Source organism: Pongo pygmaeus, chromosome 20, assembly GCF_028885625.2.
Source record: "Pongo pygmaeus isolate AG05252 chromosome 20, NHGRI_mPonPyg2-v2.0_pri, whole genome shotgun sequence".
In the NCBI taxonomy this organism is placed as follows: domain Eukaryota; kingdom Metazoa; phylum Chordata; class Mammalia; order Primates; family Hominidae; genus Pongo; species Pongo pygmaeus.
Genome location: NC_072393.2, coordinates 46,195,795 through 46,212,500, shown reverse-complemented (window position 1 = coordinate 46,212,500; position 16,706 = coordinate 46,195,795). Strand labels below are relative to the sequence as shown.

At 49.5% G+C, this 16,706-nt stretch overlaps 1 protein-coding gene across 4 annotated transcripts in view; it reads right to left on the bottom strand.

Annotated features, from left to right (window-relative positions):
* Nucleotides 1–16,525, bottom strand: part of SPTBN4 (spectrin beta, non-erythrocytic 4) — a 112,517-nt gene extending 95,992 nt beyond the window's left edge. The window contains exons 1-2 of one of the 4 annotated variants that reach the window (XM_054462869.2): nt 16,123–16,525; nt 10,263–10,449 (exon numbers count right to left, since the gene is read on the bottom strand). In XM_054462869.2, the coding sequence (XP_054318844.2) occupies nt 10,263–10,434 (172 nt within the window). In that variant the 5' untranslated portion in view covers nt 10,435–10,449; nt 16,123–16,525. Of the gene's footprint in view, nt 1–10,262; nt 10,450–15,732; nt 16,043–16,122 lie in introns of those variants that run through there. The other 3 variants (XM_054462871.2, XM_054462870.2, XM_054462872.2) reach the window with 3 other exon arrangements.
* Between the last annotated feature and the right edge of the window lie 181 nt (nt 16,526–16,706).

Below are 16,706 nucleotides of genomic sequence, written 5' to 3'. Positions count from 1 at the left end.
CTCCCATCTCAGCCTCCTGAGGGGACTACAGGCGTGCACCACCACAGCTGGCTATGTTTTTCATTTTTACTTTTTGTAGAGATGGGGTCTTGTTATGTTGTCCAGGCTGGTCTCAAACTCCTGGGCTCAAATGATCCTCCCACCCTCAGCCTCCCAAGTAGCTGGGACTATAGGCAAGTACTATTATGCCCAGCTTTTTACCATTTATACATTTTTCTCCAACAACAATCACAAGTGAAACACATTTCCTTAGGATAAGACTTTAATTTGGCCGGGTGCAGTGGTTCATTATGGTTCTGTAATCTCAGCACGTTGGGTGGCCAAGGAGGAAGAATTGCTTGAGCCCAAGAATTCAAACCCAGGGGAGACCCCCGTCTCTACAAAAATATGGAAATTAGCCAGGCATGGTGGGGTGCACCTGCAGTCCTGAAGTACCTGTAGTACTGGAGAGGATGAGGTAGGAGGATCACTTGAGGCCAGGAGCTGGAGGTTGCAGTGAGCCGAGATCACACCACTGCACTCCAGCCTGGGTGATAGAGCAAGACCCTGTCTTAGAATTAAATAAATAAACAAATGCACTCAGAGACACGTGGATGAGACTTAAGGCAGAGTTCTGAATAAAAAAAATAATAATGTGGCCAGGCGTGGTGGCTCACAGCCATAATCCCAGCAATTTGGGAGGCCAAGATGGATGGATCACCTGAGGTCAGAAGTTCGAGATCAGCCTGGCCAACATGGTGAAACCCCGTCTCTACTGAAAATACAAAAACTAGCCAGGTGTGGTGGTGTGCGCCTGTAATCCCAGCTACTCCAGAGGCTGAGGCAGGAGAATCGCTTGAACCCAGGAGGCGGAGATTGCAGTGAGCCGAGATTGTGCCACTGCACGCCAGCGTGGGAGACAGAGCAAGACTCTCTCAAAAAAAAAAAGCTAACAATGCAATCTGGAACATGATAAAACTTGTATCAGTTAGCAATACCTGCATGCAGAAACGCATAGATAAGTGGCTCTCAGATTTATGACAAAGCGACATTGCAGTTCAGTAGGGAAAGGATAAATAAATGGAGCTGAGTCAACTGGATATCCATATGGGAGAAGAAAACAAACTGACCTGCACTGTACACAATAATACATACAAATGAATTTCATTCAGCTTACAAATCCAAATGTGAAAGGACTAAAATAAGACTTTTAGGCTGGGTGCAGTGGCTCACGCCTGTAATTCCAGCACTTTGGGAGGCCGAGGTGGGAGAATAACTTGAGGTCAGGAGTTTAAGATGAGCCTGGCCAACATGGCAAAACCCTGTTTCTACAAAAATACAAAAATTAGCCAAGCATGGTGGCATGCACCAGCAGTCCCAGCTACTGGGGAGGCTGAGGCAGGAGAACCACTTGAACCCGGAGGTGGAGGTTGCAATGAGCCGAAATCATGCCACTACACTCTAGCCAGGGTGACAGTGAGATCCTGTCTCAAAAAAAAAAAAAAAAAAAAAAAAAAAAAAGAAGGCCAGGCGTGGTGGCTCACGCCTGTAATCCCAGCACTTTGGGAGGCTGAGGCAGGTGAATCACCTGAGGTCAGGAGTTCAAGACCAGCCTCAACATGGAGAAACCCCGTCTCTACTAAAAATACAAAAAAAAAAATTAGCCGGGTGTAGTGGTGCATGCCTGTAATCTCGGCTACTCGGGAGGTTGAGGCAGGAGAATTGCTTGAACCCGGGAGGCGGAGGTTGCGATGAGCTGAGATCATGCCATTGCACTCCAGCCTGGGCAACAAGAACGAAATTCTGTCTCAAAGAAAAAGAAAGAAAGAAAGAAAAAAAGGAAGGAAGGAAAGAAGGAAGGAAGGAAGGAAGGAAGGAAAAGAAAAAACATTTCTGTTAATCAGAGGCAGACAAATTAATAAGAAAATGGGCAAAAGACTTGAATGGGGCCGGGCTCAGTGGCTCACGCCTGTAATCCCAGCACTTTGGGAGGTTTGAGACCAGCCTGACCAACATGGTGAAACCCTGTCTCTACTGAAAACACAAAAATTAGCCAGGTGTGGTAGCGCACGCCTATAATCCCAGCTACTCAGGAAGCTGAGGCAGGAGAATCACTTGAATCCGGAAGGTGGAGGTTACAGTGAGCCAAGATTGTGCCATTGCACTCCAGCCTGGGCAACAGAGCAAGACTCCATCTCAAAAGAAAAAAAAAAAAAAAAAAGACTTGAATGGCCATCTCACTAAAGGATATTTGAATGGCCAACAAATGTATGAAAATGTGCTTCACCCTCTTCGCTGTTCTTAGTCATCAGGAAAATGCAAAGTAAAACCACAACAGAATGCACAGCCACCAGAATGGCTAAAATTAAAAAGACTGACCATCAGCTGGGCACAGTGGCTCACGCCTGTAATCCCAGCACTTTGGGAGGCTGAGGCAGGCAGATCACCTGAGGTCAGGAGTTTGAGACCAGCCTGGCCAACATGGCGAAACCTCGTCTCTACTAAACATACAAAAATTAGCTGGGCATGGTGGTGTGTGCCTGTAATCCCAGCTACTCCGGAGGCTGAGACAGGAGAATTGCTTGAACTCAGGAGGCGGAGGTTGCAGTGAGCTGAGATCGCGCCACTGCACTCCAGCCTGGGCGACACAGTGGGACTCTGTCTCAAAAAAAAAAACTGACCATCGCAAGGGTGGGGTGCACAGCAACTGAATCTCTGGTACACTGCTAGTGGGAATATAAAACGATACAAACGGGCAGTCTCTACTAAAGTTAGATATACACTCACTTGGCCGGGCGCATGGCTCACTCATGTAATCCAAACACTTTGGGCGGCCAAGGCAGGAGGACTGCTTGAGCCTAGGAGTTGGAGACCAGCCTGAGCAACACAGCAGGATCTTGTCTCAATTAACAACAGCAGATACATATATATGTAAAATAAAATATATACCCTTACCCGATGATTGGACAGCTTCACTCCTGGGTGGGTGTAAACCACCAGAAACAAGCACATATGCCCACCAAAAATGTGTACTAGAAACTTGAGAACACCACCATTTATTTTATGTATTTATTTATTTAAGACAGAGTCTCACTCTGTCACCCAGGCTAGAGTCCAGTGGCCCTATCTTGGCTCACCGCAACCTCCACCTCCTGGGTTCAAGTGATTCTCCTGCCTCAGCACCCTGAGTAGCTGGGATTACAGGCATGCACCACCACACCCAGCAAACTTTTTTGTATGTTTAGTAGAAATGGGGTGTCGCTGTATTGCCCAGGCTGGTCTTGAACTCCTGGACTCAAGTAATCCGCCCGCCTTGGCCTCCCAAAGTACTGGGATTACAGGCATGAGCCACCACACCTGGCCCAACACCACCATTTATAGTAGCCCCAAACTAGCAGCAACCCAAATGCTTATCGACAGGTGAATGCATAAACGCACTGTGGTACATTCACACCATACAACACTATACAGCAAGGAGAAGGACCAACCCACAAGCACAGGGAGACATGGATGAATGTCCCACAAACATAATGTTGAGTAAATAATGCCAGACATAAAACAACACACAATGCATTATTCCATTTATAGAAAGTTAAAACACCAGCAAAATGAAGCTGAGCTGTTACAAGTTAAGAGAGTACACCCTTGGACTGTAGTGATAGGGAGGTGGCATGAGGATGCTTTTCTGGAGCTGTCATATGTCACATTCTGTTTGTTTGTTTTTTAGAGATGGTATCTCATTCTGTTGCCCAGGCTGGAGGGCAGTGGCACCTTCTTAGGTCACTGCAGCCTGGAACTCCTGGGCTCAAGCAATCTTCCCACCTCAGTCTTTTGAGTAGCTAGGACTACAGGCTCATGCCACCACGCCCAGCTAATTTTTTTTTTTTTTTTTGAGACGGAGTCTCTCTCTGTTGCCCGGGCTGGAGTGCAGTGGCTTGATCTCCGCTCACTGCAAGCTCTGCCTCCCGGGTTCACACCATTCTCCTACCTCAGCCTCACGTGTAGCTGGGACTACAAGTGCCCACCACCACGCCCAGCTAATTTTCTGTATTTTTAGTAGAAACAGGGTTTCACTGTGTTAGCCAGGATGGTCTCAATCTCCTGACCTCGTGATCCACCCGCCTCTGCCTCCCAAAGTGCTGGGATTACAGGCGTGAGCTACCGCGCCTGGCCCCGCCCAGCTAATTTTTAATTTTTTTTTTTTGTAGAGACGGGGTCTATGTTGCCCAGACTGGTCTTGAACTCCTGGCCTCAAGTGATTATCATGCCTTGGTTTCCCAACGCACTCGGATTATAGGCATGAGTCACCACATCCCGTTGTATATTCTGTTTTTTAATATGGGTGCTGGTTACAAGAGAGTACTCATTTGTGGAAATATTGGCATGATTTATCTGCCATTCTGTGTCATGAACTACTTTAATAATAAAAAGTTAAATATATATATATATATATATATATGCTTACTCATTAGCAATGCACATTTTGCAAAATTATCCTCATGCAAAGAAAAAGATTCACATTAAAAACTATCTGAATGGGGTCAGAAGCAGTGGCTTCTCAACACTTTGGGAGGTCGAGGTGGGAAAATTGCTTGGGCCCAGGGGTTCAAGACCAGCCTAGGCAACATAGCAAGACCCCATATTTATTTAAAAAACAAAACAAAACAATGTCAGTGGTTGCCTACAGGGGAGAAGAAATTGATTTGAGACTTGGGAATAAAAGAGAATTGCAGAGAGGCGTCACACAGATCAATGACAGTAGTAAGCCACAAACTGTGGAGGGTGAGTAGGAGAACACACTGAATGTGGGGTCCAAACAATTTTCCTTAATGTTGAAAAAAATTGATAGAGACAGGGTCTGACTATGTTGCCCAGGTTGGTCTCAAACTCCTGGGCTCAAGTAATGCTCCCATCTCAGCCTCAGTGCTAGGATTACAGGCGACCTGGGAGGTCGAGGCTGCAGTGAGCCGTGATCGAACCACTGCACTCCAGCCTGGGTGACAGAGCAAGACTCTGCCTCAAAATAAAAGAGGAAGAAAAACCAGGAGAGAGCTGGGCAAAGGGATGCAAAAGAAATGCAGTGTAGTGGTCTATGTCATATTTGCACTTTGAGCGGCAAGGTGGTTTCAGCAGGAGAGCAGCACCATGAAGTTACTATTAAGCTGAATGTTACTGGTTTGGGGTCTGGAGTTCCTCTATAAATGTGTTTTACTTGTAGAGCTATATGTGAACCCTAAGCACGGGAGATTTAAGCAGAGTTGTGCATTTGTGAGCATTTATGGAAATTATACAGGGCAGGCGTGGCTCACGCCTTTGAGAGGCTGAGGCAGGTGGATCACTTGAGGTCAGGAGTTCAAGACCAGCCTGGCCAACATGGTGAAACCCCGTCTCTACTAAAAATACAAAATATTAGCTGGGCGTGGTGACGGGCGTCTGTAATACCAGCTACTCGGGAGGCAGAGGAAGAACAGCTTGAACCCAGGAGGCAGAGGTTGTAGTGAGCCAAGATCACAGCATTGCACTCCAGCCTGAGTGACAAAGCAAGACTCTGTCTCAAAAAAAAGAAAATAAAATATAATTTCTTAAGGTGGGATCTCACTCTGTTGCCCAAGCTGGAAGGTTGGAATGCAGTGGTGCTATCATAGATCACTGCCTTCAATTCCTGGGCTCAAGCGATCCTCCTGCCTCAGCCTCCAGAGTAATATAGGCACATGCCACTGTGGCCAGTTAACTTTTAAAGTTTTATACATACAGGATCTTGCTTTGTTGCCCAAACTGGAGAGGATTTTTTTTTTTTTTAATCTTAAAGCGGATTTCTACATTTCCCTGGGCAAGATGCTCTCAGAAGCATGGTTCTAAGATTTGGAGAGTCCTTAATTCTCATCTTACCATATCCCACCTCTGCTTAAAATCTTTCCATAGCTCCCCGGTACCCCGCAAGGCCCTTTAAGATCTGGCTTCTGCCAGGCTCAGTGGCTTATCCTTGTAATCCCAGCACTTTGGGAAGCTGAGGCGGGTGGGTCACCTGATGTCAGGAGTTCGAGACCAGCCTGGCCAACATGGTGAAACCCCCATCTCTACTAAAAATACAAAAATTAGCCAGGCAAGGTGACAGGCGCCTGTAATCCCAGCTACTCAGGAGGCTGAGGCAGGAGAATCGCTTGAACCCAGGAGGCGGAGGTTGCAGTGAGCCAAGACTGCGGCATTGCACTCCAGCCTGGGCAACAAGAGAGAAACTCCGTCTCAAAAAAAAAAAAAAAAAAAGAAGGATCTGGCTTCCACTGGCTCCTCTCCCATCATCATTTACTCCTCACCTGTATCCTTCTCAGTCAAGCCACTCCCAATTTCTGGAGGCCTTGCATATGCAGTTCCCTCTACCTAGAATACTCTTCCGCTCTTCACTCCGGTGTTCATGCCAATTCATCCTTTAGGCCTGAACTTAGGCCTCTCCTTCTCCAAGAAGCCCTCCTTGATTCTCCAGGCTGGATCAAGTACATCCTATGGGCTCCCACAGTCCTTGGGCTTCCCCATCTCAGCCCGATGCTTGTGCCTCTCTGTCAACAGCCCCAACCTCTCTGCCTGTGCCTCCCCTACCCTGTCTCTGACCCCTCTGGGTCATCATTGTCTAACCGGATCTCTTTCTCTCACTGAGAGAGCCCTGTGGGGGCAAGACCCGGGCTGCCTCAGTCACCACTATGCCCCTCATGTTGTCCAGCATGGGCCAGGCACACAGCAGGCACTGAATTAATATTTTCTAGATAAAATCAATTCCAGTGGTTCACACCTGTAATCCCAACACTTTGGGAGGCCAAGGTGGGAGGATCACTTGAGTCCAGGAGTTCAAGTCCAGCCTGGACAACATTGTGAGGCCCTGTCTCTACAAAAAAATAAAATAAGAAGAAAATTAGCTGGGCATGGTGGTGCATGCCTGTAGTCCCAGCTACTCGGGAGGCTAAGGTGGGAGGATTGCTCGAGCCCAGGAGTTGGAGGTTGCAGTGAGCTATGATTTTTATCACCACACTCCAGCCTGGGCAGCAGTCCAAATAATAATAATGATAATAATAATAATAATAATAATAAATTCTACAGCTGGGAGTGGTGGTACACATCTGTAATCCCAGCTACTCAGAAGGATGAGTTGACACCAGGAGTTTGAGACCTGTCTAGGCAACATGGAGAGACCCCCTCCTCCTCAAAAAACAAACAAAAACTAAAAACAGGACGGGCGCGGTGGCTCATGCCTGTAATTCCAGCACTTTGGGAGGCCAAGGCGGGCGGATCACGCGGTCAGGAGATCGAAACCATCCTGGCTAACACAGTGAAACCCCATCTCTACTAAAAATACAAAAAATTAGCCGGGCGTGGTGGCGGGCGCCTGTAGTCCCAGCTACTCGGGAGGCTGAGGCAGGAGAATGGCGTGAACTCGGGAGGCAGAGCTTGCAGTGAGCCGAGATAGTATCACTGCCCTCAAGCCTGGGTGACAGAGCGAGATTCCGTCTCAAAAACAAAAACAAAACAAAACAAAACAAAAAAGTAAAAACAAACTCACTTACACTAAATTAGTAAATTCTAGAATTCTAAGTTGATATGTTCCTATCTTTTCAAGGTTCTAAGGCTCTAAAAGTATGACTGTTAAGTTTACATGAGTGTATGTTTTCATCAGCCTAGGTTTCTAGATCAGACAAAGCTGGCAATCCACCAGTTGAATCTGGTTCATACTTTGTGGTACATACAGATTTCTCTCTCTCTCTTTATTTATTTATTTATTTATTTATTTTTTGAGACAGAGTTTCGCTATTGACGCCCAGGCTGGAGTACAATGGCACAATCTCGGCTCACTGCAACCTCCACCTCTGAGGTTCAGGCGATTCTCCTGCCTCACCCTCCTGAGTAGCTGGGATTACAGGCACACACCACCGCACCCAGCTAATTTTTGTATTTTTAATAGAGACAGGGTTTTGCCGTGCCGGCCAGGCTGGTCTCAAACTCCCGACCTCCAGTGATCCGCCCACCTTGGCCTCCCAAAGCGCTGGGATTACAGGCGTGAGCTACCGTGCCTAGCCAGATTTCTTATTGTTTTGAGACAGGGTCTCATCCTGTTGCCCAGGCTGGAGTGCAGTGGCACAATCTCGGCTCACTGCAACCTCTGCTTCCCGGGCTCAGGAGATTCTCCCACCTCAGCCTCTCGACTAGCTGGAACTACAGGCATGTGCCACCACACCTGGCTAATGTTCATATTTTTAGTTGAGGCGGGGTTTCACCATGTTGGCCAGGCTGGTCTCAAACTCCTGGGCTCAAGCGATCTGCCCGCCTCGGCCTTCTCAAAGTGCTGGGACTACAGGTTTCTAGATCAGCCAGGTTTCTTGAGCCAGCGCCATGGCTCACGCCTGTAATCCTAGCATTTTGGGAGGCCGAGGTGGGTGGATTACCCGAGCCCAGGAGTTCAAGACCAGCCTGGCCATCATGGTGAAACCCCGCCTCAATTAAAAATACAAAAGTTAGCCAGGCATGGTGGCGCATGCCTGTAGTTCCAGCTATTCAGGAGGCTGAGGTGGGAGGATCACTTGAGCTCAGGAGTTCGAGGCTGCAGTGAGCCATGATCACACCACTGTACTCCAGCCTGGGTGAAAGAGTGAGACCCTGTCTCAAAAAAAAAAAAAAAAAAAAAAAATGGGTAGGGTGACCCACTGTACCGGTTGGCCCAAGGCTGAGAATTTTTATGGTAAAAGCAGGAAGGTTTTGGTCACTCTATGTCAAGTTTCTCAGGATCCACATTTCTAATTGGAAACTCTAAAGGTTTAGTATTATAAAGTCCCACAGTTTCGGTTTCTAAGGGCCTATGATCCTAGGGAACAATGACTAAAATTTCTTAGGTCTGTGACGATAACGTTCCACATTTCCAAAGCTCTTTTTCTTTTTTTTTTTTTTTTTTTGAGATAGGTTCTTGCTTTATTGCTGGGGCTGGAGTGCAGTGGCACGATCTTGACTCACTGCAATCTCCACCTCACAGTCTCAGGCCATCCTCCCACCTCAGCCTCCTGAATAGCTGGGACTACAGATGCATGCCACCACGCCCAGCTAATGTTTTTTTTTTTTTAATTTTTAGTAGAGACAGGGTTTCACTATGTTGGCCAACCTGGTCTCAAACTCCTGCACTCAAGAGATCTGTCCACCTTGGCCTCCCAAAGTGCTGGGATTACAGGCGTGAGCCACCGCGCCCGGCCAAAGGTCTTCATTTCAAGAGGTCTAAGAATCTCTTAGACATTTCAAGTTCCAAGGATCTGATGGCTCTGCATTTTAGGATTCTAAGGGAATATGCTTACAAAGTCCCACCATTGTGGGACTATACATTTCTAAGGCTCTAAGGCTGCACTGCCCCATACAGCAGTCACAAGCCACATTTGGCTATTTAAATGTAATTAAAACAGGCCGGGTGCCGTGGCTCATGCCTGTAATCTCAGCACTTTGGGAGGCCGAGAGGGGTGGATCACCTGAGATTGGGAGTTTGAGACCAGCCTGACTAACATGGAGAAACCCTGTCTCTACGAAAAATACAAAATTAGCTGGACGTGGTGGCACATGCCTGTAATGCCAGCTACTAGGGAGGCTGAGGCAGGAGAATTGCTTGAACCTGGGAGGCAGAGGTTGCGGTGAGCCGAGATGGCGCCCCTGCACTCCAGCTTGGGCAACAAGAGCGAAACTCCGTCTCAAAAAAAAAAAACTGGGCCGGGTGCAGTGGCTCATGCCTGTAATCCCAGCACTTTGGGAAGCCAAAGCAAGTGGATCACTTAAGGTCAGAAGTTCGAAACCAGCCTGGCAAACACAGTGAAACCCCGTGTCTACTAAAAATACAAAAAGAATTAGCCAGGTGTGGTGGCGCACACCTGTAGTCCCAGCTATTCAGGGGACTGAGGTAGGAGGATGGCTTGGGCCGGTGAGGTGGAGAGTACTGTGAACAAAGATCTCGCCACTGCACCCCAGCCGGCAACAGAATAAGACTCTGTCTCAAAAAATATATATATATAAATAAATTTAATTAAAACTAAATAAAATTTAAAACTCGAAGTCTGTCACATAGCACTGGCCACATTTCTAGCATTCAAAAGTCACATAGACTAGTGATTATTATATTGTACATTACGGATATAGACTATTTCCACCATCATGGAAAGTTCTATTGGATAGTGCTGGTCTCTCTTCCCACCCTCCCAGCCACCAAGGTTCTCGGGCACCCTTCCCCCTTCCCCCTCCTCCTCATCCCACCCCAGCCCTCCTCCAGGTACCTGCCAAGGCCTTGATCCGGGAGCACTCAAAGAGCGAGGCTGCTGCGGTGGATGCAGCCGGCTGCTCCCGCTCCCAGCCCCGATCCGGACTCTCCCAGCGGGTGGCAGGGTTGTTGTTGTTAGGGGCAGGCAGGCCCTCCATGTTGTCCACTTCCCCTGGTACCTGCGCCATCGGGAAAGGTGAGGCCTGGACATAGGGAGAGGTAGGTTAGGTCTAGGATCAAGTCCCATTTCTAACAGTGACTGGCTTTGAGTCCTGTCCCTCTCTTGTCCTCAATTTCTCTGTCTTTAAAGTGGACATAATAATAATGATAAGGCCTAGGCACAGTGGCTCATGCCTGTAATCTCAGCACTTTGGGAGGCAGAGGCAGGAGAATCGCTTGAGCCCAGGGGTTGGAGACCAGCCTGGGCAACATAGCAAGATTTCATCTCTATAAAAACAAAAATAAGCTGGGCGCAGTGGCTCAAGCCTATAATCCCAACACTTTGAGAGGCTGAGGAGGGCGGATTGCTTGAGCCCAGGAGTTCGAGACAAGCCTGGGCAACATGGTGAAACCCTGTCTCTACAAAAAATACAAAAATTGGCGGGCATGGTGGCTCACACCTGTAATCCCAGCACTTTGGGAGGCAGAGGCGGGCGGATCACCTGAGGTTGGGAGTTCATAACCAACCTGACCAACATGGAGAACCCTGTCTCTAATAAAAATACAAAATTCTCCAGGCGAGGTGGAGTATGCCTGTAATCCCAGCTACTCGGGAGGCTGAGGCAGGAGAATCACTTGAACCTGGGAGGCGGAGGTTGTGGTGAGCCAAGATCATGCCATTGCACTCCAGCCTGGGCAACAAATCGAAACTCTGTCTCAAAAAAAAAAAAAAAAAAAATAGCTGGATGTGGTGGCAACGTGCCTGTAATCCCAGCTACTCAGGAGGCTGAGGTGTGAGGATGGCTTGAGCCTGTGAAGTGGAGGTTGCAGTGAGCCAAGATAGTGCCACTGCACTCCAGCCTGGACAGCAGAGCCAGAAACTGTCTTTAAAAAAATTTTTTAAATTAGCCAAATGTGGTGGTTGCCACCCGTAGTCCCAGCTATTTAGGAGGCTGAGGCAGGAGGATGACTTGAGCCCAAGAAGTCAAGGCTACAGTGATCTATAATAGTGACACTGCACTCCAAACTGGGCAATATGGCGAGACCCTATTTATAAATAATAATAATAATAATAATGTTCACCCTCACCACTTCACAGGATGTGATAAATCACATGGCTTAGCCCCTGGCACATATTAAGGGCTCAGCAAATTGTCACTGTTATTATTAGAACAATAGAGTTCTGTAATGCAGTAATAGCAATAATGAACATATTGAACACTTGCACTGTGGTCAGTACTTCATGTACATTCTCTTATTATTTCCACAAATTTAATTCCCTAACAGTTGGCTATTATTACACCTATTTTACAGAGGAGGAAACTGTGGCACAGAGGAGTTGATCTATTTTTCCAAGGTTACACAGCCAGTTAGTAGCTCGGATTCAAACACAGATGATAGGGCCAGGCGCGGTGGCTCATGCATGTAATCCCAGCAATTTTGGGGGCTGAGATGGGTGGATCACCTGAGGTCAGGGGTTCAAGACCGGCCTGGCCAACATGGTGAAACCCTGTCTCTAAAAATACAAAAATTAGCTGGGCGTGGTATCACGCACCTGTAATCCCAGGTACTCAGGAGGCTGAGGCAGGAGAATCGCTTGAACCTGGGAGGTGGAGGCTGCAGTGAGCCGAGATCATGCCAATGCACTTCAGGCTGGGAGACAGAGCAAGACTCCGTCTCAAAAAAAAAAAGGTGATAGAATGTTTGCATAAATGGGGCCGGGCACAGTGGCTCCTGCCTGTAATCCCAGCACTTTGGGAGGCCGAGGCAGGCGGATCACGAGGTGAAGAGTTCTAGACCAGCCTGGCCAACATGGTGAAACCCTGTCTCTACTGAAAATACAAAAATTAGCTGGGCGTGGTTTCGGGCTACTGTAATCTCAGCTACTCAGGAGGCTGAGGGAGGAGAATCGTTTGAACCCAGGAGGCGGAGGTTGCAGTGAGCTGAGATTGTGCCACTGCACTCTATCCTGGGCAACAGAGTAAGACTCATTCCCAAGAAAAAAAAAAGAAGAAGAAAAAAAATTTTAAGTGGAGGGGGCAGGCACAGTGGCTCATACCTGTAATCCCAGCAATTTGGGAGGCTGAGGCAGGCGGATCACTTGAGATCAGGAGTTCAAGACCAGCTCGGCCAACTTGGTGAAGCCCCATCTCTACTAAAAATACAAAAATGAGCTGGGCATGGTGGTGCATGCCTGCAATCCCAGCTACTCAGGAGGCTGAGGCAGGAGAATCGCTTGAACCTGGGAAGGCAGAGGTTGCAATGAGCCAAGATGGCACCACTGCACTCCAGCTTGGGTGACAGGGCGAGACTCCATCTCAAACAAAAATAAAAAAAATAAAAATAGGCCGGGCACGGTGGCTCATGCCTGTTATCCTAGCACTTAGGGAGGCCGAGGCGGGTGGATTGCCTGAGCTCAGGGGTTCGAGACCAGTCTGGGCAACTTGGTGAAACTCCATCTCTACTAAAATACAAGAAATTAGCCAGGCATGGTGTTGTGCACCTATAATCCCAGCTACTCAGGAGATTGAGACAGTAGAATCGCTTGAACCTGGGAGACGGAGGTTGCAGTGAGCTGAGATCACGCCACTGCACTCCAGCCTGGGCGACAGAGTGAGACTCCATCTCAGAAAAAATAAAATAAATGAAAATAAAAAAATAGAAAACAAAAAATTATTTAAAAAAAGAAGAAATTGGCCGGGCACAGTGGCTCACACCTGTGATCCCAGCACTTTGGGAGGCCGAGGTGGGTGAATCACCTGAGGTCAGGAGTTCCAGACCAGCCTGGCCAACATGGTGAAACCCTGACTCTACTAAAAATATAAAAACTAGCCAGGTATGGTGGTGCATGCCTGTAATCCCAGCTACTCGGGAGGCTGAGACAGGAGAATTGCTTGAACCCAGGAGGCGGAGGTTGCAGTGAGCCGAGATCGCACCACTGCACTCTAGGCTGGGTGAGAGAGTGAGACTCTATCTCAAAAAAAAAAAAAAAAAAAAAAGAGAAGAAATTTAAAGGGTTAAGTGACATTAGATGTATCTCCTCTACCTTCTGGGCCCCCAGGCCTGATTCTAAGACTAACAGCTGGGCGCGGTGGCTCACACCTGTAATCCTAGCACTTTGGGAGTCTGAGGCGGGTGGATCATGAGGTCAGGAGTTCGAGACCAGCCTGGCCAACATGGCAAAACCCCATCTCTACTAAAAACACAAAAATTAGCTGGGCGAAGTGGCAGGTGCCTGTAATCCCAGCTACTCGGGAGGCTGAGGTAGGAGAATTGCTTGAACCTGGGAGGCGAAGGTTGTAGTGAGCCGAGATTGTGCCACTAAACTCTAGCCTGGGCGACAGAGTAAGACTCCTTCTCTAAAGAAAAAGGGGAAAAAAAGACTAACAAAGGAGGAAGTTGGGAGATCAAAGTCCTCAAAAGACCCAGACAATTGCCAACCCACTGAATTCTAGGAAGGCACGGTCTAAGTCTTGGTCAGTAGAGTGAGTAGAGTGGAAATTGTCCCTTAGGGGGACACATTGAAATCCTTTTTTTTTTTTTCTGAGACAAGGTATTGCTCTATCACCCAGGCTAGAGTGCAGTGACACAATCATACCTCCCTGTAGCCTCCAACTCTTGTGCTCACGCGATCCTCCCACCTCAGCCTCCTGAGTAGATGGGACTAGAGGCAAGCTCCACCATGACCAGGTAATTTTTGTATTTTTTGTAGAGATGCGGTCTCACTATGTTGCTTAGGCTGGTCTCAAACATCTGGGCTCAAGCTATTTGCCCACTTCAACCTCCCAAAGTGCTGGGGTTACACATGTGCCCAGTCCCAAATCCATTTTTGTTCTTCCCTCCTTCCATGGAGAAGTGAAAGTGAGCACACAGCTACCTACCACCTGTGCGACCTTGCCTGAAATACTTCCACTCTTTGGGCCTTAGTTTGTTCATCTGCAAAATAGTAATGATGGCCTGGCACGGTGGCTCATGCTTATAATCTCAGCACTTTGGGAGGTCGAGGTAGGTGGATCACTTGAGGCCAGGAATTTGAGACCAGCCTGGCCAACATGGCAAAACCCGGTCTTTACTAAAAAAAAATACAAAAATTAGCCAGGCGTGGTGGCACATGTCTGTAGTCCCAGTTACTTGGGAGGCTGAGGCAGGAGAATCGCTTGAACCTGGGGGATGGAGGTTGCAGTGAGCTGAGATCGACCCACTGCACTCCAGCCTGAATGACAGAGTGAAACTCTGTCACACACACAAAAAAGAGTAGGCCAGGCGGTGGCTCACGCCTATAATCCCAGCACTTTGAGAGGCCGAGGAGGTGGGTGGGTCACCTGAGGTCAAGAGTTGGAGACCAGCCTTACCAACATAGTGAAACCCCATCTCTACTAAAAATTCAAAATTAGCCAGGCGTGGTGACTCATGCCTGTAATCCCAGCTACTTGGGAGGCTGGGGCAGGAGAACTGCTTGAAGTCGGGAGGCAGAGGTTGCAGTGAGCCGAGATGGCGCCATTGCACTCCAACTTGGGTGACAAGAGTGAAACTCCGTCTCAAAAAAAAAAAAAAAAAAAGTAATGATAATCGTACCCGTTTCTTAGCGGTGTTTGAAGAGGTAAGTTATTAATGCAGGGATCATGGTATCTGGTACACTGCAAGCCCTCGATACATGTTCCTTGCTATTATTCTTCATCTTTTCCTCACATATCTCAGCAAATCGATTTGCCTCTTCTGGAGTCAGACAGAAATGAGTTCAAGTTCCGCTTTATTCTTGCTGTATCTTTAACCGAGTATCTTTAACTTGGCCTTTCTGTGCCTCAGTTTCCCTCCTGTTAAACGGTGGTTACAACTGTTTTCTTCAGTGGAGGACACTTAGAGATGGGGAGGCCCTTAGCACTCCTGTTAGCCCTCTGACCAGGCCGAGGATCAGCTCTGGCCATAACGCGATTGAATGGGAAGGAAGAGAGCAGGTAATAGGCAAGCCGGGAAGGGGTGTCCTGCGAGCTCCCCCCGCCACCCCCCGGCAAAGGCTGGTGGGGCGCTGGGCTGCGGTGGCATCAGAGGCTTTAACCCTTCCCAGGCCGCGCCTCTCTCCCTGCGGTCCATACACTGCGCCCAAGGAGCGGGCCTGGGAAGGACAAGGCCTGGGGGTAAGACCCACGCGTGGCGCGGAAGCTAGACCGGGTGGGGGGGTTGGGGGCTCGTCCTGCCCTCGACCCTTTGCCTCCCTCCAGCCGGGAAGACCCGGGGTTCCAGCCATGCCCCGCGCGCGCGCTGAGGAGGGATGCTCGCCAGGTGGGGACATGCTTGGGGGAGGGGCTGTCGGCCCCCCAACAGCTCACCTGGGCCCGCGGCCGCCAGCGTCGCTGTCTCCGCTGTTCGCTGCGACCGACCGCCCTCCCTGTCGGCGTCCGCTGCCCTGCCCGGCCCGGCCCAGCCCGGCTCGGCCCGGCTCAGCCCGGCCCCGCCGGCCCGCGGCTCAGCCAGACCCGCATGCGCCGCCGCGCCTACCTCTCTCGCGCCGCCGCCGCTCTCAGCGCGCCCCCGGGACCCCCTCCCGCCCGCTGTCCCCGCGCCCCGCCGCCCGAGGCCCACGCGCAGTCACACCCGGCCGCGGCGTGGGGTGCACGGCTGCACTCGCGCGGGCACGGCGGCGTCACGCGCTGCACACTCCCACGGGGTCACGCTCGCCACGCTGCCATACTCGCGGGGGCCTCGGCGCACAAACTCACCCCCGCATCCACGCGCTCGCGCGCCGTCACTCCCTCCTGTGGGGTCTCACGGGGTCACACCCTTACGCCATCACACGCGGCGTCCACACTGGAACGGTGTCACCCACCACCACACAAATCCAATAGGGTCACCACCGCCCACGCGGCGTCACACACAAATGCACCTGTCACACACAGCCGCACACTCCCCGGCAGTCACAAACAGTGTCATAGGCCCACACATCACGCACAGCTTCACAGCCACAGTGTCACACACTCTACACACTCGAACCTTCACAGCAGTCGCCCCACACATGCTGCACCGCTGCACCTCACACATCATAGTCACAGGGGGTCACAAACAGCAGCGCAACACAGACACCCACAGCCACACACTCGAATGGGGTCCCAGTGTCACACATCCTTACACGAGACATGTGGTGTCACACACCGTCACAGTCTAATAGTCTCACGCTTCCATGTAGCACACCTCACACGTCCCCCACCCTATCGTACAGGCTGACGCAGTGTCACCCACGGTGTCACCACAAGGTCACAAAAGAACAGAATCAATGCCTGCCACACGTGGTGTCACGCACGTGTAG